Below are 26,781 nucleotides of genomic sequence, written 5' to 3' on the forward strand. Positions count from 1 at the left end.
AACCACTCCATCGGCAGATGACACTGTTGCACACCAGTTGTCCCATTATGGGCCAGCTACTGCCAAGCGTCAGCAGGCTGTATTGGCTATGAAGTGTTTGGGCGACAACAGACACACCGCGGAAGTTCTGTCCGAGTTCTTGCAACAAGAAACGCAGTCGTGGCTGGGCACAGTAGATCTTGAGGCAGGCAAGGTAGTGAGTGATAACGGAAGGAATTTCATGGCTGCCATCTCCCTTTCCCAACTGAAACACATTCCTTGCCTGGCTCACACCTTAAACCTGGTGGTGCAGTGCTTATTGAAAACTTATCCTGGGTTCTCCGACCTGCTCCTCAAAGTGCGTGCACTTTGCTCACATATCCGACGTTCGCCTGTACACGCCAGCCGTATGCAGACCTATCAGCGGTCTTTGAACCTTCCCCAGCATCGCCTAATCATAGACGTTGCAACAAGGTGGAACTCAACACTGCACATGCTTCAGAGACTGTGCGAACAGAGGCGTGCTGTTATTTATTTGTGGGAGGATACACGGGCAGGCAGTAGGATGGCAGACATGGAGTTGTCAGGTGTGCAGTGGTCGAAGATACAAGACATGTGTCAAGTCCTTCAGTGTTTTGAGGAATGCACACGGCTGGTTAGTGCAGACAACGCCGTAATAAGCATGAGCATCCCCCTAATGCGTCTGCTGATGCAAAGTTTGACGCACATAAAGGAGCAGGCGTCTGCACCAGAGGAAGAGGGAAGCCTTGATGACAGTCAGCCATTGTCTGGTCAGGGCAGTGTACAGGACGAGGTAGCGGGCGAAGAGGAGGTGGAGGACGAGGAGGATGATGGGGATGAGTATATTTTTAATGCGGAAACTTTCACGGGGGCACAGGAAATTGGTTGCGTGTCACGGCCGGGTTCTGGTTTTTTGAGGGACACAAGTGACGTAGATTTGCCTGCAACTGCCCCTCAACCAATCACAACCGGAGATTTGACAAGTGGAACTTTGGCCCACATGGCGGATTATGCCTTACGTATCCTACAAAGGGACACACGCATTACGAAAATGATGAACGATGACGATTACTGGTTGGCCTGCCTCCTTGATCCACGCTATAAAGGCAAATTGCAAAATATTATGCCACATGAGAACTTGGAACTAATATTAGCAACCAAACAATCAACTCTTGTTGACCGTTTGCTTCAGGCATTCCCAGCACACAGCGCACGTGATCGTTCTCACACGAGCTCCAGGGGGCAGCAGACTAGGAGTGTTAGGGGTGCACACATCAGAAGTGGCGTTGGACAGAGGGGTTTTCTGACCAGGTTGTGGAGTGATTTTGCTATGACCGCAGACAGGACAGGTACTGCTGCATCAATTGAAAGTGACAGGAGACAACATTTGTCCAGTATGGTTACTAACTATTTTTCATCCCTTATCGATGTTCTCCCTCAACCGTCATTCCCATTTGATTACTGGGCCTCCAAATTAGACACCTGGCCAGAATTGGCAGAATATGCATTGCAGGAGCTTGCTTGCCCGGCAGCAAGTGTCCTATCAGAAAGAGTATTCAGTGCTGCAGGGTCAATATTAACCGAAAAAAGGACTCGTCTGGCTACCCAAAATGTTGACGATCTAACATTCATTAAAATGAACCACAACTGGATTTCAAAATCTTTTGCCCCACCTTGCCCGGCCGACACCTAGCTTTCCTATGAAAAGCTCTTGCCTGTGAATTACTTTTCTAATGTCTAATTTGCTGCTGCAGATTGTACAGCATACGACATGTTTACACCTCCCTAAATGGCCAAACTCCCCACACGGGGCCGTGGTATCGCGACTTGGCGCAAGCACCCGTGAGACTGCTGTTTGTCTGAAGAGGTGGGTGTGCTCGCTTTTGGTTGACGGCATTGCTACTGGGTCCCTCATAGTACAATGTAGTGTCTCTGGCGGTGGTGGTGCGCACCCAACGTCAGACACACCGTTGTAACATGAGTGGCCCTGGGGCGGTCCCGCCGGCCTCAAGAGAGTTCCCCCCTACCCCAGCTCAAACTGGGCTCTACTACGTGCAAAATTATGTCGCACAGCTCCACCAATCTTTAGTCTATTCGCTGACATCATTCAATGTCTGGCACTGACAATACAAATTTGTAGACATCTATGATGCAACTTAAAGTAGTCTGTGTCTGTGTCCTATATTGGCACCATTAAATAGTTACTGCCAAATTACTATGTCAGAAACACAGCAGATGAGCCCACCCCTGTACCTAAGTATGCCATCTTTTTTTTTGTTTTGGTTGTTTTGCGAGACATTAACATCTATTTATATTTTGGGAGTACTGGGACAGACACTCCTTGCACTACTCCTCCACTCAGCACCAAGCTGCCTGCCCGTGTATCCATGTAACCGCTGTAAAACTGCCATGAGCCTATTGTTTGTTATTTTAGGCCTTTGATAGCCTGTCTGCGGTCCCTACTCCTCCACTGACCACCAAGCTGCCTGCCCGTGTATCCATGTAACCGCTGTAAAACTGCCATGAGCCTATTGTTTGTTATTTTAGGCCTTTGAAGCCTTTCTGCGCTCCCTCCTTCCACTAGTCCTCCACTGACCAGACCACTGCTGCCCGTGTACCCCTGGAACCAATTTTAAAGTGCCTACAGCCAGCCCATTTTATTGTGTTAGGCCTTCGAAGCCTGTCTGCGGTCCCTCCTTCCACTAGGCCTCCACTGACCAGACCACTGCTGCCCGTGTACCCCTGGAACCAATTTTAAAGTGCCTACAGCCAGCCCATTTTATTGTGTTAGGCCTTCGAAGCCTGTCTGCGGTCCATACTTCCACTAGTCCTCCACTGACCAGACCACTGCTGCCCGTGTACCCCTGGAACCAATTTTAAAGTGCCTACAGCCAGCCCATTTTATTGTGTTAGGCCTTCGAAGCCTGTCTGCGGTCCATACTTCCACTAGGCCTCCACTGACCAGACCACTGCTGCCCGTGTACCCCTGGAACCAATTTTAAAGTGCCTACAGCCAGCCCATTTTATTGTGTTAGGCCTTCGAAGCCTGTCTGCGGTCCCTCCTTCCACTAGGCCTCCACTGACCAGACCACTGCTGCCCGTGTACCCCTGGAACCAATTTTAAAGTGCCTACAGCCAGCCCATTTTATTGTGTTAGGCCTTCGAAGCCTGTCTGCGGTCCATACTTTAAATACTCCTCCACTCAGCACCAAGCTGCCTGCCCGTGTATCCATGTAACCGCTGTAAAACTGCCATGAGCCTATTGTTTGTTATGTTAGGCCTTTGATAGCCTGTCTGCGGTCCCTACTTTAAATACTCCTCCACTCACCACCACCAAGCTGCCTGCCCGTGTATCCATGTAACCGCTGTGAAACTGCCATGAGCCTATTGTTTTTTTATGTTAGGCCTTTGATAGCCTGTCTGCGGTCCCTACTTTAAATACTCCTCCACTCACCACCACCAAGCTGCCTGCCCGTGTATCCATGTAACCGCTGTAAAACTGCCATGAGCCTATTGTTTGTTATGTTAGGCCTTTGAAGCCTTTCTGCGCTCCCTCCTTCCACTAGTCCTCCACTGACCAGACCACTGCTGCCCGTGTACCCCTGGAACCAATTTTAAAGTGCCTACAGCCAGCCCATTTTATTGTGTTAGGCCTTCGAAGCCTGTCTGCGGTCCATACTTCCACTAGTCCTCCACTGACCAGACCACTGCTGCCCGTGTACCCCTGGAACCAATTTTAAAGTGCCTACAGTCAGCCCATTTTATTGTGTTAGGCCTTCGAAGCCTGTCTGCGGTCCATACTTCCACTAGGCCTCCACTGACCAGACCACTGCTGCCCGTGTACCCCTGGAACCAATTTTAAAGTGCCTACAGCCAGCCCATTTTATTGTGTTAGGCCTTCGAAGCCTGTCTGCGGTCCATACTTCCACTAGTCCTCCACTGACCAGACCACTGCTGCCCGTGTACCCCTGGAACCAATTTTAAAGTGCCTACAGCCAGCCCATTTTATTGTGTTAGGCCTTCGAAGCCTGTCTGCGGTCCATACTTCCACTAGGCCTCCACTGACCAGACCACTGCTGCCCGTGTACCCCTGGAACCAATTTTAAAGTGCCTACAGCCAGCCCATTTTATTGTGTTAGGCCTTCGAAGCCTGTCTGCGGTCCCTCCTTCCACTAGGCCTCCACTGACCAGACCACTGCTGCCCGTGTACCCCTGGAACCAATTTTAAAGTGCCTACAGCCAGCCCATTTTATTGTGTTAGGCCTTCGAAGCCTGTCTGCGGTCCATACTTTAAATACTCCTCCACTCAGCACCAAGCTGCCTGCCCGTGTATCCATGTAACCGCTGTAAAACTGCCATGAGCCTATTGTTTGTTATGTTAGGCCTTTGATAGCCTGTCTGCGGTCCCTACTTTAAATACTCCTCCACTCACCACCACCAAGCTGCCTGCCCGTGTATCCATGTAACCGCTGTGAAACTGCCATGAGCCTATTGTTTTTTTATGTTAGGCCTTTGATAGCCTGTCTGCGGTCCCTACTTTAAATACTCCTCCACTCACCACCACCAAGCTGCCTGCCCGTGTATCCATGTAACCGCTGTAAAACTGCCATGAGCCTATTGTTTGTTATGTTAGGCCTTTGAAGCCTTTCTGCGCTCCCTCCTTCCACTAGTCCTCCACTGACCAGACCACTGCTGCCCGTGTACCCCTGGAACCAATTTTAAAGTGCCTACAGCCAGCCCATTTTATTGTGTTAGGCCTTCGAAGCCTGTCTGCGGTCCATACTTCCACTAGTCCTCCACTGACCAGACCACTGCTGCCCGTGTACCCCTGGAACCAATTTTAAAGTGCCTACAGTCAGCCCATTTTATTGTGTTAGGCCTTCGAAGCCTGTCTGCGGTCCATACTTCCACTAGGCCTCCACTGACCAGACCACTGCTGCCCGTGTACCCCTGGAACCAATTTTAAAGTGCCTACAGCCAGCCCATTTTATTGTGTTAGGCCTTCGAAGCCTGTCTGCGGTCCATACTTCCACTAGGCCTCCACTGACCAGACCACTGCTGCCCGTGTACCCCTGGAACCAATTTTAAAGTGCCTACAGCCAGCCCATTTTATTGTGTTAGGCCTTCGAAGCCTGTCTGCGGTCCATACTTTAAATACTCCTCCACTCACCACCAAGCTGCCTGCCCGTGTATCCATGTAACCGCTGTAAAACTGCCATGAGCCTATTGTTTGTTATGTTAGGCCTTTGATAGCCTGTCTGCGGTCCTTACTTTAAATACTCCTCCACTCACCACCTAGCTGCCTGTGTATCCATGTAACCGATGTAAAACTGCCATGACTGCCTACTGTTTGTTATTTTAGGCCTTTGATAGCCTGTCTGCGGCCCCTACTTGCAATACTCCTCCACTGACCACAATGCTGCCTGGAGTGCCTGCCTGTGTATCCATGTAACCGATGTAAAACTGCCATGACTGCCTACTGTTTGTTATTTTAGGCCTTTGATAGCCTGTCTGCGGCCCCTACTTGCAATACTCCTCCACTGAGCACAATGCTGCCTGGAGTGCCTGCCTGTGTATCCATGTAACCGATGTAAAACTGCCATGACTGCCTACTGTTTGTTATTTTAGGCCTTTGATAGCCTGTCTGCGGCCCCTACTTGCAATACTCCTCCACTGAGCACAATGCTGCCTGGAGTGCCTGCCTGTGTATCCATGTAACCGATGTAAAACTGCCATGACTGCCTACTGTTTGTTATTTTAGGCCTTTGATAGCCTGTCTGCAGCCCCTACTTGCAATACTCCTCCACTGACCACACCAATGCTGCCCGTGTACCCCTGGAACCTATTTAAAAGTTCATAGAGCCTAGTTATATATTTTATTTACTATTAATAAGGCCATGATGGACTACGCTGTACCACGCTACAAGCTAACCAGTCGACACTTCTTTTGCGAGAAAAGCCATCCCAACCCTCCACCAGCATGTAGAAGACCGCATTGTCCATGCACTCTGGCAATCTGTGAGTACAAAGGTGCACCTGACAACAGACGCATGGACCTGTAGGCATGGCCACGGAAGATTACGTGTCCATTACGGCGCAATGGGTTAATGTGGTGGATGCATGGTCCACAGGGGACAGCCTACTAAGTCTGTCTGCAGTCCCTAATTCAAATTGTCCTCCACTGTCTAAATCGGAACTTCCACCTTCTGGCTTTCGGCCTATAGTATCAGAAATTAAACTGCATTTGGCCTTCAACTTTGGTTAGGGCCTACTAACGGCTTCTGCCCCTCCCTGGTGTTGCCCTCAACTAAATAAAGCTGAGCTTCAACCTTCCGGCTCTCATTATGTGGTTTTAAAAAAAAAAATGGTGGTTAGGGCCTACTAACGGCTTCTGCCCCTCCCTGGTGTTGTCCTCAACTAAATAAAGCTGAGCTTCAACCTTCCGGCTCTCATTAAGTGGTTTTTAAAAAAAAATGGTGGTTAGGGCCTACTAACGGCTTCTGCCCCTCCCTGGTGTTGTCCTCAACTAAATAAAGCTGAGCTTCAACCTTCCGGCTCTCATTAAGTGGTTTTAAAAAAAAAAAAATTGGTGGTTAGGGCCTACTAACGGCTTCTGCCCCTCCCTGGTGTTGTCCTCAACTAAATAAAGCTGAGCTTCAACCTTCCGGCTCTCATTATGTGGTTTAAAAAAAAAAAATGGTGGTTAGGGCCTACTAACGGCTTCTGCCCCTCCCTGGTGTTGTCCTCAACTAAATAAAGCTGAGCTTCAACCTTCCGGCTCTCATTAAGTGGTTTTAAAAAAAAAATGGTGGTTAGGGCCTACTAACGGCTTCTGCCCCTCCCTGGTGTTGTCCTCAACTAAATAAAGCTGAGCTTCAACCTTCCGGCTCTCATTAAGTGGTTTTAAAAAAAAAATGGTGGTTAGGGCCTACTAACGGCTTCTGCCCCTCCCTGGTGTTGTCCTCAACTAAATAAAGCTGAGCTTCAACCTTCCGGCTCTCATTAAGTGGTTTTAAAAAAAAAATGGTGGTTAGGGCCTACTAACGGCTTCTGCCCCTCCCTGGTGTTGTCCTCAACTAAATAAAGCTGAGCTTCAACCTTCCGGCTCTCATTAAGTGGTTTTAAAAAAAAAAAAATTGGTGGTTAGGGCCTACTAACGGCTTCTGCCCCTCCCTGGTGTTGTCCTCAACTAAATAAAGCTGAGCTTCAACCTTCCGGCTCTCATTATGTGGTTTAAAAAAAAAAAATGGTGGTTAGGGCCTACTAACGGCTTCTGCCCCTCCCTGGTGTTGTCCTCAACTAAATAAAGCTGAGCTTCAACCTTCCGGCTCTCATTAAGTGGTTTTAAAAAAAAAAAAATTGGTGGTTAGGGCCTACTAACGGCTTCTGCCCCTCCCTGGTGTTGTCCTCAACTAAATAAAGCTGAGCTTCAACCTTCCGGCTCTCATTATGTGGTTTAAAAAAAAAAAATGGTGGTTAGGGCCTACTAACGGCTTCTGCCCCTCCCTGGTGTTGTCCTCAACTAAATAAAGCTGAGCTTCAACCTTCCGGCTCTCATTAAGTGGTTTTAAAAAAAAAATGGTGGTTAGGGCCTACTAACGGCTTCTGCCCCTCCCTGGTGTTGTCCTCAACTAAATAAAGCTGAGCTTCAACCTTCCGGCTCTCATTAAGTGGTTTTAAAAAAAAAATGGTGGTTAGGGCCTACTAACGGCTTCTGCCCCTCCCTGGTGTTGTCCTCAACTAAATAAAGCTGAGCTTCAACCTTCCGGCTCTCATTAAGTGGTTTTAAAAAAAAAAAAAATGGTGGTTAGGGCCTACTAACGGCTTCTGCCCCTCCCTGGTGTTGTCCTCAACTAAATAAAGCTGAGCTTCAACCTTCCGGCTCTCATTAAGTGGTTTTAAAAAAAAAATGGTGGTTAGGGCCTACTAACGGCTTCTGCCCCTCCCTGGTGTTGTCCTCAACTAAATAAAGCTGAGCTTCAACCTTCCGGCTCTCATTATGTGGTTTTAAAAAAAAAAATGGTGGTTAGGGCCTACTAACGGCTTCTGCCCCTCCCTGGTGTTGTCCTCAACTAAATAAAGCTGAGCTTCAACCTTCCGGCTCTCATTAAGTGGTTTTAAAAAAAAAAAAAATGGTGGTTAGGGCCTACTAACGGCTTCTGCCCCTCCCTGGTGTTGCCCTCAACTAAATAAAGCTGAGCTTCAACCTTCTGCTCCAAATTACCATTTTAAAAAATGCAATAGGCTTTTCCGGCCTACTAAAGGTGTCTGCCCCTCCCTGGTGTTGTCCTCAACTGAACAAAGCTGAGCTTCCACATTCTGGCTTTCGCCCTATACTATCAGATATTAAACTGCATTTGGCCTACTAGTGTGGTTAGGCCCTTGAAACAGTGTCTGCTGCTCTTGGGTTTGCTACTCCACTGAACAAAGCAATGCCGCCTGTTTAGTCCTGTTACCAATTTTGAACTGCATGTAGCCTACTTTATTCTTTGGCCCTATATCTGTTTCCTCCTCATCCTGCCCATTGCCCAGCCACTGCTAAATGAGTCTGCTGGTACATTGACCTAGACCACTACATTCCCCTTGTACTCTACACAGCCAGAATCTGTCCCTGCTGAAAGTAAGGTTCCCCTTCCCGCATGTTATACCACCTTACACAGGGACAAAGAGGAAGGTGCAGATGAAAGTGCAGGTTCCTTCATCAGGTGGGGGGGCATACTCGTTGGCGACGTCACTGGCACAGGGCCCCTCAGAGTACGCAAAAGTGTCGCTGCTGGTGGGAGGCGCCCCCGCCATGCAAACACACCGCCGTACTTTGAGGGGCCCTGTGCCAGTGGCAATGCGAACGAGTGGGCCCCCCCTGCTTGCTCAGGATCACAGCACTTGCAACTTTTAAATACTTACCTTTCCCTGCAACACCGCCGTGACGTAGTCCGCATTTCCTGGGCCCACGAAAAACTTGAGCCAGCCCTACTCCCCCCACAACTTTCCCCCAATTCCCTATGCCCAACTATTATTATACAGTTAATTAAGATTGGCAAGCTTCAGAAACAAGAATGGATGTTTTTGGCATTAAAATGGGCACTGTAGGTGTTTTCCTGGCCTCCACTCACTGCCGACTATGCTTCCCCATTGACTTGCATTGGGTTTCGTGTTTCGGTCGATCCCCGACTTTTAGCGATAATCGGCCGACTGCACTCGACTCGACTCTGGACAAAATCGGGTTTCCCAAAACCCTACTCGATCTTAAAAAAATGAAAGTCGCTCAACCCTAGTAACCGCAGTTGCTGTTCAGGCTGCTAGCGTGGCTGCAGCAACCTTGTCCACTGCCACCTCTGTTCCTACTCTATCTCGCCTCCTGCTGCCAGAAAAATTTTCTGGTGATAGTAAGTCTTGTAGGGGTTGCGTGAGTCAGTGCTCTATACATCTCGAGCTTCTGGCCGCACGTTTCCCCACAGAGCAGGCTAAGGTGGGATTTATTGTGTCTCTCCTGTTGGACAGGGCGTTGGAGTGGGCTATGCCTACGCCGCTGTGGGAGCATGGTGATTGTGTGGTGCAGAGTGCTTCGTTGACTCAGGGCTCGTCCTTGGTCAGCCATTTTGCTGTCCACTTTCGCACCCTAGCATCTGAGCTGGAGTGGTCGGATAAAGCCCTTATTCCGATATTTTGGAGGGGGCTGGCTGACCACATGAAGGACGCTCTGGCCACTAGGGAGATTCCCGCCACACTGGAGGAGTTAATAGCAGTGTCCACTCGTATTGACCTCCGTTTTCACGAGCGGAGGTTAGAGCGAGCCCAGTGTAGGCAGAGGTTTCGGCTGGCTCCCACCTTCACCAAACCTTTGGAATCTCCAGTCCAGGCCTCTGAGTCACATGAAGCCATGGGAGTGTCACAAGCAGGATCTAAGTCCCGGAGCGCTCGGGCACTCCAGGTTTGTCATGTCATCCGCCTTTGCCCAACGTCATGCAATTCCCCTGGTAATGTTAGCTCAACCAGTGACCGTACGAGTGGTAAATGGGTCGACACTGCCCTCACAGATAACACACCAGACCATCCCTTTCACTCTGTCCATGTCACTATCTCATCAGGAGATTATATCTCTGCTCGTCATTCCTGAGGGAATTGACGAGGTCCTGTTAGGGATGCCTTGGCTACGGTACCATACTCCTCATATTGAGTGGTCCACAGGCAGAATTTTGGGATGCGGTGAATCTTGTGGGGGTAGATGTCAGAGGGAATGTGTTCAGGTTGCTACTACTGAGGTACCCGCAGATCTATCCTCTTTCCCCAAGCAATATTGGCCCTATGCGGGTGTGTTTTCCAAAAGAGCCGTGGAGACCCTTCCGCCTCACTGCCGCTATGACTGTCCTATTGAACTCTTGCCTGGTGCTGAGCCTCCCCAGGGTCGAGACTATCCATTATCTCTCCCGGAGACGGAGGCAATGTCACAGTAAATCCAGGAAAATCTGGCAAGAGGATTCATTAGGAAGTCAGTGTCACCTGAAGGGGCTGGCTTCTTCTCTGTGCAGAAGAAGTATGGGGAACTACATCCATGCATAGATTACAGGGGTCCTAACGCCATCACCGTTAAGAATAAGTATCCTTTGCCCCTGATATCTGAGCTTTTTGATAGGCTTTGGGGAGCAAGGGTATTTACAAAATTAGATCTGCGGGGTGCTTACAACCTGATTCGCATCCGTGAGGGTGACGAATGGAAGACGGCTTTTAACACCAGAGATGGGCACTATGAATATCTGGTGATGCCCTTTGGGCTCTGTAATGCCCCAGCTTTTTTCCAAGACTTTGTGAACGACATCTTTCGGGATATGCTCTCCACCTCGGTCATAGTCTATCTGGATGATATTCTCATCTACTCTCCAGATATTGACTCCCACTGGAGAGATGTTTGCAGAGTCTTCGACCTCTTATGGGCAAAGTTGGAGAAATGTGTGTTTGAGCAGGAGTCCTTACCTTTCCTGGGCTATATCATCTCCGCCCAGGGATTGGCTATGGATCCTGCCAAACTACAGGCTGTAATGGACTGGCAGGAACCCCATTCTCTTAAAGCGGTGCAGCACTTTATGGGGTTCATTAATTACTATCGCCAGTTCATTCCACACTTCTCAACTTTGGTAGCTCCCTTGGTTAGCCTCACCAAGAAGGGAGCAAATCCCAAATTGTGGTCTGAGGAGGTCTCCAAGGCCTTTCTCTCCATTAAGTCACGCTTCGCTAGTGCTCCCATCCTACATCGCCCTGACGTAGATAAGCCATTTATAATGGAGGTTGGTGCTGGAGCAGTCCTTTTCCAAAAGGATGCTCAAGGTCAGAAGCATCCTTGCTTCTTCTTTTCTAATACCTTCTCACCAGCAGAGAGGAATTATTCCATCGGACAGGGAGTTGCTAGCCATGAAGTTGGCCTTCTCGGAGTGGAGACATCTCTTGGAGGGAGCTCATTTTCCCTTCCAAGTCTTCACAGATCACAAGAATTTGGTGTACCTGCAGACAGCCCAGCGGTTAAATTCTCATCAGGCAAGATGGTCCTTGTTCTTCTCCCGGTTCCATTTCACCCTCCATTTTCTTTCCAGGGAGAAGAACATTCGTGCCGACGCTCTCTCTCACTCCGTTGTATCAATTGAGGAGGAGGAAGAGGAGCCTCGGCTTATTGTCCCCACTGAGAGCCTGAGAACTGTGGCCCCAGTTTCACTCGAGTCTGTGCCTCTGGGCAAGACTTTTGTACCATCCAATCTGCGTCTGGAGGTTCTCTCTTGGACTCACTCATCCAGGGTGGGTGGACATTTTGGGTCCAAAAGGACATCTGAGCTACTGGCAAGGACATATTGGTGGCCGCATATGGCTCGTGATGTCTCACACTATGTTCGGGCGTGTGTCTCTTGCACCAAGAACAAGTCTCCTTGGCAATGGCCTGCTGGGTTGCTTTACCCCCTGCCGGTAGTAGACAGGCCCTGGGAGATGGTCGGGATGGACTTTTTGGTGGGCTTACCCAAGTCTCATAGCTGCACCATTATCTGGGTGACCACCGACCATTTTTCCAAAATGGTGCACTTGGTGCCTCTTCCACGGCTACCTTTTGCACGGGCTCTGGCAGCGTTGTTCAACAAGCATATCTTTCGCCAACATGGTATGCCGGACAAAATTGTCAGTGACCGGGGTCCCCAGTTTGCATCTCGTTTCTGGAGAGAGCTTTGTCGTATACTCAGTATTGAGTTGAATCTCTCTTCGGCATATCATCCCGAGATTTATGGGTTGGTTGAGAGGGCCAACCAGACCCTGGTCACATATTTACGACATTTTGTTTCTGCCAGGCAGGATGACTGGGCATCCGTGCTACCGTGGGAAGAGTTTGCGCTTAACAAAGCTGTAGCTGACTCCACCAGTCAGACTCCATTCCTCCTAAATTACGGCCAGCATCTGCGTGTCCCTGTGCCCATGCCCGTGTCTTCCGCTGACTCCAGGGTGGCAGACTGGGCTGTGCAGGCACGGGACATTTGGGACCGCACTCAAGATGCCATTCGGGCCTCCAAGGAGAGAATGAAGACCTCCGCCGATGCTCATCGGCGCCCCGCTCCAACCTTTGCTCCTGGCGACTTGGTGTGGCTCTCCGCCCATAACATCAGGCTGCGAGTTGAGTCCACTAAGTTTGCACCTCGCTACTTGGGCCCCTTCAAGGTCCTCGAACAGGTTAACCCTGTGGTCTATCGTCTGGCCCTTCCTCCACGCCTGGGTATCACCGACACCTTTCATGTGTCCCTCTTGAGCCCGTATACATGTCCCGGCTTTCCGAGTCATCTGCCGGGACATCGGGTTCGTCTACGGACAATTACGAGGTGAAAGCTATTTTGGGGTGCAAGGTGGTACGTGGCAAAAAATTCTATTTGTTGGATTGGAAGGGTTACGGCCCAGAGGACAGGTCCTGGGAGCCTGCTGAACACATTCGAGCTCCACAGCTCATTTGTGCCTTCGAGCGTAGCGAGGTCCAAGGAGGGGGGCCCTAGCACGGGGGTAATGCAGGTTCCATCTCTGCACGGTGGACCCCGGGCTGCAAACGCACCTTATACCATCTCTCCTATAATTTGGTGCGTTCCGCTAGCCCTAACAAATTATAAATGTAGTGATTTAGATTCAAAAGCTTTTAAAATTGTCAGCATTATTCATAGAAAATTCAGTTTCAAATGGAGAAAAACATGGAAAATATTATCTTTGTTACTGCAAGAGAACAAAATAGAACAAGTAGCTCTGCAAACTGTTATGTTACACAGGGTTCAATGTTGCGCAGTACATTGTATAATAAGAATGGAGTATTTCTGTATAGATGTGCTCACTGGAACACCTGGTAAGCTTTACCCGTAATAGAGGCATGTTCTCCAAAACAGAAAAAAATGTATTCTTTGCCAGGTGGATTTTAGGATATTACACTGAAAGGAGTGATTATGAATAATCTAATAGAATAAACTAACATACAAAGTACACATAGGATTTTTCTACCTTTTCCTCACTAAATATATATAAAAATTATGGCTAAAAGTTAATTATCTAGTTGGTAGCAATCTATTTTCAATGAAGGTGCTCCTGGCCTAATGGAAATCTACTTTATTATGCAACCATATCCTTTTATTATACAAGAATACAATATATTAAGAAATATACTCCTTAGAGACAGCTATGTACGTAGAATAACTGTGAAAATAGTAACAACAAGATCCTGGCTAAGATTAGAACTATAAGGTAAAAAACCAAACCCAACAAAGAGCCAGATTTACATATAGGCTCATATCTGTAAATGACCCCACCTGCTCTAGGGGGACCTTACAGATAATTGTATATCTGATAATGGGCCTTAATTCATCAAAGTGTTTTTGCCAGAAATCTGGCGTAAAATATTTTGAGAAGTTGCAAAATTGTTACACAACTCAAAGTTGGGCAAAAAGTTAGATACTTTTGTTGTTCTCATGCCAAGGGGCGTTACACTAAATCTTATCTAATTCATGACAAACTGTGGCATGTCTGAAATCTTACTCCAGTCTCAGACTGTAGTAAGATTTGAGGCAGGACGCAAGGAGGTGCAAGCCACTTGTCAGATACTCCAAATTTTTTTTTACTTTGGGCCTAAGACCTAACAGCCATAAGACATAACAGCCAGGTAGTTGCTAACTACTTTCCTGTGTTGCCTGGTGCCAATCTCCTCAAGCATTGAGCAGTCACAGACTACTCATGCCGGCATATCAGAGGCTTCCGCTTATATTACGTTGACAGAGCTGCTGCTTCTTTTCCACTCTGTTCTGTTGATAGAGCATGGCTGTCAACGTCATGCTGCAATCAGGTGGCTCTCACCTTCCTAACTGTGGGGAGCCATCTGTCAGTCAGCATGATGTTGCCCATAATGTTCTGTCATCAGAGACTCCCTGAAGAAGAGATGCTGTGTTGATGAGGAACAGCTGAATTGCTGGCAGGAGCAGTCGGCAACTGCTCTGAGCCGGCGCCAGGTAGAACAGGCTGATAGTTAGCACCTACCAGCCTTTTAGTTTTTAGGCTCATAATTAGTGATGGGCAAGTGTACTCGTTGCTCGGGTTTTCCCGAGCATGCTCAGGTGACCTTTGAGTATTTATGACTGCTCGGAGATTTAGTTTTCATCACAGCAGCTGAATGATTTACAGCTACTAGCCTGCTTGATTACATGTTGAGATTCCCTAGCAACCAGGCAACCCCCACATGTACTTAGGCTGGCTACTACCTGTAAATCATTCAGCTTCTGCGATGAAAACTAAATCTCCGAGCAGTCATAAATACACCTGAGCATGCTCAGGAAAACCCGAGCAATGAGTACACTCCCTCATCACTACTCATAATAAAAACAAATAATCCTGACAACCCCATTAATGAATTAGGAGAGTCTATCTCTAACATATCCCCTCATCAGGAGTGGCATTGTTCTAGCCTTTCTTGGTGAATCAGTGCCACTGTGTTTTCATACATTAATGATTTAAAGTTATATATTAATGTGGATGAAAACAGCTGAAGACACCAAAGGAGAGACAAGGAAAAGAATGTAGGTAATTTACTGCAATGTCAGGAATACACCATTATGTTCTACTCCATAGGTGCCCAACAGAAGAGAAAGGGTCAGGGTTAGACATTTTAATATATAAGGTTCAGAGTGAAATTGTAGATGTTAAGATAATAGCAGCCATAGAAATGTAATGACATATTTTAATTAGTGTTGGAATTATAGCATGTGACTTTAAACGTGCGCTCCTTATAACTACTGTAGGATCAGCATGTGCCCATATGTCTGAACAGTTCTGCTGTCTGATACTGTGGTAGCAGCTGATTTTGGAGAATACGTCTGTCTTTAGCGTTTTGCTTTCCAACTACTCATTTGAGATAAGTTTTTAGTGAGTCTACAAGATCACAGTTAATGACTCTCATCATTTAGGTCTCTGACCTTATATCTGCAAACATCGCACAGGGATAGAGTTGACAAAAAGATAAAAATGGCCCAATGCATCCATTTTGGGCTAAGGTATAAATAAGACATAGCTGATCATCTTTGGGTTAAGATAACATACTGGTAAGGAAATTTAGATTGTGAGCCCTAATGGGGACAGTGATGATGACTGAAAAGCGCTGTGGAATTAATGGCGCTATATAAGTGAGTAAAAGAAATGCAATTAAAATAAAACGAGCTATTGCATTGGACATTTCTCCCACAAGAAAAATGGCAATATGTTGACAATATTCCTCACTCTAATGAATGGCCTGTCTTGGTGACAGGCGAGGCATCAAACTTATTTGTTATTATTTATATTTTATAATTATTTGTTATCTTTTAGTTTGCTTTAACTCTACATGAAACATTTATACGTTTGCACTGGATTAAGTGTTTGCTTTTGGCCTTGGGGTCCTTTTATCCAAAAATAGCCTAGCGACGATCAATATTCCCACATGTCCTTCATAGAACAATAAATCTAAAGAATAAGTGTGAGAAAGTTAGGAAACCAGTTTTCACATCAGCAGGACAGTGAAAAGATACCAGCGACAACCATCACTGCTGTATATATTTTGTAATGATGTTGAAATTTGTCATTAAATGTAATACTTAACACACAGTACTCCATATTTTCTTTACTAGCTAGTAAAACAAAAGGATAAAGGGTTAGGAAAAGATATCTAGGACATGGTGTTCCTAAGGACCCCATAGGGTTGTAATGCTTGTACTCCTTCTACTGATTATCTTTAATCTAATAATAGTAAAGGGTTCACGCACACTTTTGGTTCTGGATCACAGTATCCTGTTTAATAGATTTTATTTGGACAGTGCATACCACTGTATCACAAAGTGGTGATATTCACAGATTGCTGTAAGGTGTCTAAATAAATTGTTCAAAGAATATTCCATAATATCCCATAAAACAAATTCTTCATTGAATATCACTTGAAACTAGACATCCCATAATATGTTTTTTTATTGCATGTCATATTGAGACTTAACTGGTATTACTAATGTGACAGAAAAATGACTGGCCCATCCAAACTAGTGTGAATAGGTGCATACCAGGAGCAGCTACCTCCATATACAATTTTCAAAAAAAGGGTTGCACTCTATCATGCCAAAGCATGTCGAATATGAAATACATGAAATATGAATAGCAAAATGGCTTTTTGAACATTAGGAAAAATATTTATGAGACACTTTTCTGGCCAACCCATATATGTAGGCTTTGCTGAGAGAGGTGTCCACATTCACCCATGCATACAGACATTAGCCTTAGGTAAGTGTTCACATTTGGACAGGTCAGGGACCCATCAGATTAATGAGGCCACCTTGATGATGGTTGATGGGCTCACACTATTTGGCCAAATTCTGTGCAAAGCGTCTCATAAATATTTTTCCTAATGTTCAAAAAGCCATTTTGCTATTCATATTTCATGTATTTCATATTCGACATGCTTTGGCACGATAGAGTGCAACCCTTTTTTGTATATGGTACTACGAATGTGTCAGTCAATTAATTATATATTGGGTATCACGGTCGGTCAGTGGTTAGCACTTTTGCATTGCAGCGCTGGGGTCCTGGGTTCAAATCCCACCAAGGACAACATCTGAGTGGAACAGATGAGTAGTGGTGAGTTCTCCTCTATTGTAAGTCTTCAAATAGAGGCTGAACAGACATCTGTCTGAGACAGTTTAGTGAATCCTGCATTGAGCAGGGGACTGGAAACGATGACCCTGGAGGTCCCTTACAACTCTATATGTTCTCCCCGTGTTTGTGTAGGTTTCCTCCAGGTTCTCCAGTTTCCTCCTAGATTCTGAAAAACATACTGATAAGGAATTTAGATTGTGAGCCCGAATAGGGGCATCGATGTTAATGTCTGTAAAACGCTACAGAGCATAATGGTGCTACATAAGCAAAGCAATAATCTTATTGCAATGTGTTGCAGGTTGGACATTGGAATGAATATGAACGTTTTGTTCCTGCTCCTGATCAACAACCAACAAATGACTCTTCCTCTGTGGAAAACAAAACTATTGTAGTTACAACAATTTTGGTAAGATTATTCTCTGATGTTCATTTAGTAAATATTTGTATTAGGAATGAGTTTGATTGGCTTAAAGGCTATGGACACTTGAACTTTCTAATGTACATTTACTATCTAAAGACAAAATGAATCAGCTTTTCTACATAATGCTAGCTACAAATCATTCTAAGATGTTCATAGCATTGAAGCTTTTCTATTGGGGAAAACAACAGTATATATATATATATATATATATATATATATATATATATATATATATATATATATATATATATATAAAAAAAAATAATAATAATTATAAAACAATATCAATGTGCAAATTGGGGAGATCTCATAAGGGCTTGGGAAGGTAATATATAACAATTATTTACAATTAGAGATGGCCTAACAGGAACCCTCACTAATTAGTCCTCAAACCTAACTTTTATCCTGCATTAATATAGTGGGGTAAAATTAAACATGAAACGTTCTGTCCCTATATTGCCTAATCAATTCTAATATACTGTAGAGGTGATTGCAAAATATCACTTAGCAACACTATGGAGTGGCAACATGTCCCCCCAACATGTTTCACCACAGATGTGGCCTCATCAGGGGATGGGACTATAGCTAGAATGTCCCATCCTATGAAACATGTTGGGGGAACATCTACTCTAGAAAAAAACTGTATTTTTTGCTCAATAATGATGACATCCCAGGGTGTCTCTAAGTGATATTTGACAATCGCCTCTATCTTATATTAGAATTGTTTAGTCAATATAGGGACAGAACTAGTGATGAGCGAGTGTACTCATTGCTCGGGTTTTCCCGAGCACGCTCAGGTGACCTCCGAGTATTTATGACTGCTCGGAGAATTAGTTTTCATTGTGGCAGCTGAATGATTTACAGCTACTAGCCAGGCTGAGTACATGTGGGGGTTGCCTTGTTGCTAGGAAATTTCCACATGTAATCAAGCAGGCTAGCAACTGTAAATCATTCAGCTGCTGTGATGAAAACTAAATCTCCGAGCAGTCATAAATACTCGGAGGTCACCTGAGCGAGCTCGGGAAAACTCGAGCAACGAGTACACTCGCTGATCACTAGACAGAACAGTTCATGTTTAGTTTTACCCCACTATTTTAATCCAAAATAAAAGATAAGTTTAGGACAATTCTACCTGCTTTGAAGGTAGAAATGGTCCCCCTTACCTTTTGGACCCCTGTGCAGCTGCAAAGGTTGCACCAATGATATGTCCACCTCTGTCCGCTACAGCATGATAGGGAATAACTTGATGTGGATCCAACTGTTGGTGCCCCCAACGATCCTAAGAACCAGGGCTCTAAAATTCCCCAGCTGAATGGAGTGCCGGTCTATCATTTGCTTCATAAATTGCTGCAGATTATGTTGGCACTATAGAAATAAAAATTATTATTATTCATTCATTCTTAATGGGACTTCCAAGCACTGCACTCAGATGATCTCCAGCACTGCCATTAGAATGAATCGAGTGACCTACTCTCCATTCAGCCTCAGCTCATCAGAGCCCTAGTTCTCTAGATCAGTGAAGGCCTCAGTGAAACTTGAGAATACCCCTTTAATTTCTCAGAGTCCCAATAAGTATCCATATTCTGTCTTGGCAACATTACTCCTTAGAACCCTTACACAAGTCTATGCATTCCAAATTTTTAAAATCTTTCTTTAAAGGAATTTTCAAGTCTTTTAAGGCTGTCTTGCTAGTCATGTCAGACACTGGATACCAACGTTGCCCAACATACACCATTAACTTACAATAGGGTCCATCCGAGTTTTGTTGTATGTACACCATTTTGACTACAACAGTAGAGCTGTATTCTGAGTTACCGATGTAAGCTCTAAATATAGCCTTTGACAGCAGTGAAAATGCCACCAATGCAATATAAGGGTTAATGTAATAAATAATTATTTTACAAGATTTCACAATGGTAATATCAGTTGGCTCAGCACACAACCAGTGTACCTAATAATTGGCTAACATCCTTGTGCTTGAAACTGCAGGTTTCCGCATTAACATTGTACACAAAGGACATTTGGAGACTAGGAGATTGACAATCTAATGGTAGCTAAGGCTACTTTCACACTAGCGTCGGTACGGGGCTGTCGAGCTGCGTCGGCCCGACGTACCGACGTATACTGTGAAGAAAATGCCCGACGTTGGCAGCGGAAGCAGTCTTAAGATGCTTCCACTGCTTCATTGTAAGGTCCGGAGAGGAGGGGGCGGAGTTTCGGCCTCGCATGCGCGGTCAAAAATGGCGGTCCCGACACACAAAAAACGTTACATGTAACTTTTTTTGTGGCGGCGGTGCGCCAAAACACGATGCAACCATCGTACGACGGTTGCGACGTGTGGCACTGTGTCGCAATGCGTCGCTAATAAAAGTCTATGGAGAAAAAATGCATCCTGCAGACAACTTTGCAGGATGCGTTTTTTATCCACAATGACGCATTGCGACGTGCAGTGCACGACGCTAGTGTGAAAGTAGCCTAAGAGGGATTTAAAAAGTTAGACATTAATTGTTCATTATTTTCACTGAACAGTATGTAGCGGCTTTGCCGGTTGTTCTAGCACATTACAGTTCAGTCCAATGTTTGCTTGTAGAGGTGATGTCAGTAAATACGGCACCTCACCCCTGAGATCACTGATTAGCTGCGGCAGACGCTTTCTGATGATGATGATCTGTAATGATGACCTGGATTGAATCAGCTGTGAATTGATACTAGAGGCACTAGGGCTAGGTACCTATCCAATATTCAGACTCATGTAGGTCATTCTTTCATGAAGCTTTTACGAGAAAATTATTCAAATCAGTTCTTTTGACTTTCATGTTTTGGTTGGTAATGTTGTAAATTACTGCATTACTTTGATAAAAATAATAAGGACATGATGAAAAATAGACAGATTGTGCCCATTTCTTTTCCATTTTTATCTGTAGGGATCAAAGATCACTCCACTCAAGTATAGATTTATCTAATGATGGAAAGAGTCAGGCTCTATCTCCTTTCATCTGCAGACCATTAACAAGTACATAATGATGCCTCTTTTCAATAATGCGCTGTTAAATATGCTTGATCCAAAATTTGTTTTATTAAAGGAAAATCCATATGTCATGAAAAAGAAAAACTACGAGCAGTTGGATGGCAATGATAAGTATGAAGGATACTGCGTCGACCTGGCTAGTGAGATTGCAAAACATGTTGGAATAAAATACAAACTTTCCATCGTCGAAGATGGCAAATATGGAGCTCGCGACCCAGAAACTAAAATATGGAATGGAATGGTGGGTGAGCTGGTATATGGGGTAAGTATTCACATCGGTTATGAAAATTGCAAGTATAATTAAATTTAAAGGGAACCTGACAGCTGATACAAACGGCCCAATCCACGGGCAGCATGTGTCAGAAACTGACTGTATAATGTCAGCCATAAACTGTATGTTTGACTCTGAAACGCCGTGGTATTTCAGTGAAAACATGCTTTTAAAACCGCTGAAGCTTGAGCCCACGGACACTTGTTGGACAGGCAGATCTGCAACGGTTTCTCCTTGCCCACTCCCTTTGAGTTACAGGGTTCTCCCTGCATGGGTGCATGGGAGAGACCTGTCACTCCAAGTCAGCAGGCAGTAAGAAGCCCCCGGAGAGCCATCTATCCTACTAGTCTCCCATGTGGCTATGTTTCTAGCTATTGACAGTCAAACATACATGGCTGAGATTATACAGTGTCCAATACATGCTGCTTGTGGATTGGGCAGCATGTATCAGCTATCAGGTTCCCTTTATTAAATTCTGAAGTTATTAATATAAAATAGGCCTAAATCATAGAAGATATTGCAAATGTACAGTAAAATACTAATTCTACCAGGAATCCAAATCAAACTAAATTTGATCCACTGTACCTAAAGACCAAACACTTCCCTTGGGAAAGCTTTGAAGTGGGTCCAATATGAATGCTTAGCTTCCTATTATGGAAAATATATGTTAAATTTGTTTACGTAATCTCCTATTAATTAACTCCCCAAACAGAAAGGTTGGTTTCCTATTTGATGGACCAAAGTTTCAGAAAGGAATTGTCGATTGTGAGTGGGAACAGTGGGAGTGATAGCAGAATAAGTTGCTGCTTTATAAGCAACTGAATATTTCAGGATCTGCTTTTTTATGTGACGTGATTGATCTTTAATCTGTAATTATAGAACAGGCTACACAATTCTTGGTTTTGTGTTAAAGTTTAGTAGAAATGAGCATAGCCATAGCAATATATCCTTGCAGTGCCAAACAGTAGGTGGACAGCAGGGAATGTTGATTTTATTTGCACGCCTGTTGTCTGAATACAGTTTCTTTTTATAATACAGTCTGGGCAAATGGTAAGTCACTGTAAAACATTGTAGCAATAGCCATATGGGCTTGTTTTTCTGTTAAATCCAAGGAATTTTTGATTCTTTAGGCAACATGTGGGATAACGAAGGAAATGAGTCATTGTTTTATATAAGAAAATGTAATGTTTATTGAAGGGCATAATAATAGAATTCAATTTAAAGAGATCATTTTTGGTTTTGATATAGTTCACCTGGATTTATCTTATTAATAAAGTCTACAAGATGCTACTGTATATAATATGGTATAAATGCTGTAAATCTAGTAATATAACATAGAGAATGAAAAACAGATATGCTTAATGGTAAACCTATCCCAAATGATTACTACTGTATGTCACATATGAATAGTTTGGAGAACATCCTGACATATTTAGATCTATTCTTGTAAATTATAGTAGCAGTCCTTTTTTAATTTTTTTTTATATCGGTTTAGTGCTCCTTTCAGTTGTTCATTGTTGCAGCTGTCTCATCTTATCTCAAATCTTATCTCATTCCTGGACATTATCAGTCCCTAGTAAAGATAGACAAATTTATTAGAGTGGAACTAATTCTACACTAGTTTTACAAAAAAATACACATTCTGGAGAATACAAACGTTTTGTAATTCGCTCCTCACAAACTCAGCATAATGGTGACCAACGACAACTGTCAGCTTACTGAACAGCAAAAGGTTAAAATGAAAAAGAAAACATACTCACCTCACTACTCATCTCTCCGGGAACCCCTGCTTCTCCATGCTCCCTTCCGGTTGTCTAATTTTTTGCGCCTCCGTTGCACCACACTGCAGGCTAGAAATTCCAGCCATGAGCTGGTCCTGCAGGTCACTGTGAATGATCAGTGACCTCCAAGACATGTGTTCACTCAAGTCTCAGACTTCCTGATGCAAGCAGGTCCTAGAGGTTACTCTGCATGCGCTGTGAACTCGTGAGGCCTGTTCATGACCAGAAGTCCAGCCTAGTGTAAACACGGGGCTGGAGAGGTGGAACGATGGAGGCATGGAGAACCAGACAGCGAGCAGTAGGGATGGCCGTGGAGGGGAATAATGATGTGAGAATGATTTGTTTTTCTTTTTACATCTTACATTTACTATGCTCTGGAGTCTGCAGAGACGACAGAGTTTAATAGGAAACATTCAAATAGCAGATTCATGATGGATCAAATTTACCTGTAAAATCCACCCAGTGTTGTTGGGTCCCAGCTCTTTTTGCATTTTAACAGAATGCTTATTATTAAGGCTATTACAGTATGTCCTTTTTGCCCTGTTGAATCATACTTTTCAGATAAAAATATCAGATACTGAGTGTTATTTTAAAAAGAGAGTTAAAACCTTGTTTATTTACCACGAATCATGATGTTTAATTAGAGAGCACTGCATTTTTCTTATTAAAATCACAGATTTGAACTCCAATAAAATTCACCCAAGTGGGTGTCTAATGTCAGGAAAGTAGAATTGAGCTCTAATTAGAGACAGAGACTAATGTGTCTTAGGGCAGTCAGTAGCGTAGAGTAGGTTGCCAGAGCCCATGGTAGGTCAAATGCTGTGCTCATAAATCAGTAATAATGACCCCAGAGTGCTCCTTTAAAGCAAATATTCCCCTCTGAGTGTCCCCATAAATGCCCCTATTAGAAAGTATGAATTGCCCCCTAATGTAATGTAATGTCACCTTTGTCCCTATGTCGGCATTTAATATATCTTTATATCAGCCTGACACCCATCACACTTCACTTCACACTTTACATCAGCCTGACACTCCTTCACACTGGCTGAAATTGAAAGTGTGTCTCTGGGTGGGGTGGGGGGGGACTTTAACAAGCTGTATCTCAAACTGGTTAGCAGCTACAGCAACAGTTTAAAACTTGGTTTTCGAGTTCAAAGACTCAGCAGAATTGCAGCTCAAGTTGTCTGAAATATCACAGGTTATAGTGACAGTCGGGAGCTGTAGACTCACATGCAGCTCTTACTTCAATCTGTGATATCTCCTGCTGGCTTAAAAGACTCTCAGCTTTATAACAAGCCCTAGATCACTGTTGTAGTTGCAATCAAGAATGAATTGCCATTTGTAGCCAGGACATCTCATATGTCCTTGTCTACTGAGTTGCCACCTTGCAAGAAAATATGAGATACATAGTTGACAAAGAAAAAAGATTAAAAAAATTGTTTGATTTACCCCCTCTCTGTTAGCTAGTGCTAACTCTGGTGGAGCATTATCTACTTTGGTTACTCCCTACTTTATTTGTAATGAAACACGCTGGACAGAGATTGTTTGAAAAGAGCACAAACAATAAAATGCCACCTTTGATAACTGTGGGCCAACAGCTATCTCTCCTGATGTTCCCCTACATACTCTGCTGATTATGTATATGTATTCAGTGGGGAAATTGGAGTAAGTTTAGAGTCTGATAAGACAATAGTCATTAAATGGACACCTGGTCTTACCAATATTTGGCCCATTTTTCTCTATTGTATATGATGACCTTCTAAGAATAGGTCACTACAACTAGATAATAGTCATTAAAAGGACACCTGGTCTTACCAAAATTTGGCCCATTTTTCACAATTGTGTATAATGACCTTTTAAGAATAGGTCACTACAACTAGACAATAGTCATTAAATGGACACCTAGTCTTACCAAAATTTTGGCCTATTTTTCTCTGTGTATGATGACCTTTTAAGAATAAGTCACTACAACTAGATAATAGTCATTAAAAGGACACCTGGTCTTACCAAAATTTGGCCCATTTTTCACAATTGTGTATAATGACCTTTTAAGAATAGGTCACTACAACTAGACAATAGTCATTAAATGGACACCTAGTCTTACCAAAATTTTGGCCTATTTTTCTCTATTGTGTGTGATGACCTTTTAAGAATAGGTCACTACAACTAGACAATGACTATTGCACTTCATGCAATGGTTAAAGGCTGTAATGCATGATGGGTTTTCATATAATTATAACAAAACCTATGAACATTCTTTATCAAACCATATTATAGATTTATATACATATAGCTACATAGATATATTGATGGATGATTGGGGAAACAGTCACTGAATAAGGCTTTAATTCATGTTAATTGTATCTATTCATCCTACAAGCCTCATAGTGTCACTATGAAAAAGCTTTACCATTATTAAAAATGTAATTGAGAAATAAGTGTTCACTGAAGATTGAGAAAATGGATTTCTAGGAAACAAACCCTGAAAGATTACTAGAGATAGAGCCGTATCTGCTCATAAATGCACCGTCTTAATGACGGATGTCATTGTTACAATCCGTGTGATTATACTAATTCATTTCAACCATTTACCTCCTTTTCCCTATATTGCATGATCTGTAGTATTATCACAGCTTGACCAAAAATTGACTTATGGAGAACGCAACCTTTTAGTTAAGCAGTAAATAAATTTTTGCTTGAAATCGCCTTTTAGTCCTTCAGAGGTCACATTTTATCAGGGGACTTTATTGATCCATTGAAAAGTCAATAAATATTGATTGCGCTTGTGTGTTTAAAGAGCTGGCATCATATTTCGACTTATCAAAAGAAAGACATTGATTTTTTTTTTTCTGAAGGAAAATCTGCATCGTAATGGTAGCTGAGCGTAATGTTATCTAATTTCTATTTTCTATGAACTGTACTGCTATCCTATTACTCCCAGGAGGATTCATTTTAAAGAGCATTTTCGTATTGTCAATCATTTTACTTAACTTACTGGTAGAAATGCCAATATTAAGGCAATTTAAAGCACTTGGAATGGGGTTTTGTGTTTAAGCTGCATTCTCTGGTAGTTTTGTACTTAGCTCCATATTGTATAGAGGTTTTCAAAGAAGTTTGATCTTATTCTTTATATTAGTTTCCAGTCACACTGTAAAGTTGCAATGACGCCTTCAAAAAGATTTCATAGAATTTGCTACTTAGTAGAAAAGCAAATGATTAAAATAAAGCAGAACTGGCAATCAGGCTTCAGAAAACAACTGCAATCTGCTCTAATTACAGGACAATGTACACCCAACCAAACATTTCCTCTTGAGTTTTAAGGTAAATATAGCAAAATGTGTCGCACATTCAAGCACAAGGCTGTTCAAGTGTGCATTGATGAGCATGGCCTGACAAATGTGTCCACACTTATCTTTCTGTAATTATTTTTAAAATACTCCAATTTGTTCTCATATAAATACAAAAAAATGATTGTAACATGTTAGAGAATATCCTCAACAGGCTACCAAATATATACCAACCACTAGTAGACCACATAAGAGACGTATAGGACAAATATGAAGTGTCTCACACACTGTTACATCTGATGAAGGGTCTCTTGACCCAAAACATTGTGTACAAGATATTTTGCTTCATATATGGTGTTCTTTATTGGATCTGGAAAATAAAAATTGTACTGTTTCAAGACATATCTTAGTCTAAGAGATAACAATTATCTTTGTGGAGAGTGACATGCCAGTATAAGGAGACCTTTTGGCTTGCAGTGCTCCTCTGGGAAATTAAATATGGAAGTTGCCTCTTCAGAGAGGAAGAGGACTTGAACTCTAATGACACCTATTGGAAATAGCAATTCTAAAAGTCAACATCAACCCTATAATGAGTCTTTCCATATGACTTAGGCTAGAAGCCAAACCAGCATTTCAGTTTGAAGACATATGTTGCGAGGCATTGCCCCTCAGAGTAAAGCATGATATCTAATTTGGCAGTATGAAAAGCCTCTGACTGGAGTGTAGGAGATTACATTTCTCCCTGAGCCGAGTGACATGTCTTACATGCCAGTGTATGGAGACTTATTGACCATGCAATGCTATTCTGGAAAACTAAAAATGCAATTTGCCTC

The 26,781-nt window shown here is 43.7% G+C and overlaps 1 protein-coding gene across 3 annotated transcripts in view; it reads left to right on the forward strand.

Annotated features, from left to right (window-relative positions):
- Positions 1-26,781, forward strand: part of GRIA3 (glutamate ionotropic receptor AMPA type subunit 3) — a 460,685-nt gene that overhangs the window by 389,485 nt on the left and 44,419 nt on the right. For all 3 annotated transcript variants that reach the window (XR_013221283.1, XM_077285103.1, XM_077285104.1), the window contains exons 9-10: positions 17,459-17,566; positions 20,665-20,871. Coding sequence is in view for 2 of the 3 variants with exons in the window: in XM_077285103.1 (XP_077141218.1) it covers positions 17,459-17,566; positions 20,665-20,871 (315 nt within the window). In the remaining variant the exon portion in view is untranslated. The remainder of the gene's footprint in view (positions 1-17,458; positions 17,567-20,664; positions 20,872-26,781) is intronic.

This window comes from Ranitomeya variabilis, chromosome 2 (genome assembly GCF_051348905.1).
Source record: "Ranitomeya variabilis isolate aRanVar5 chromosome 2, aRanVar5.hap1, whole genome shotgun sequence".
In the NCBI taxonomy this organism is placed as follows: domain Eukaryota; kingdom Metazoa; phylum Chordata; class Amphibia; order Anura; family Dendrobatidae; genus Ranitomeya; species Ranitomeya variabilis.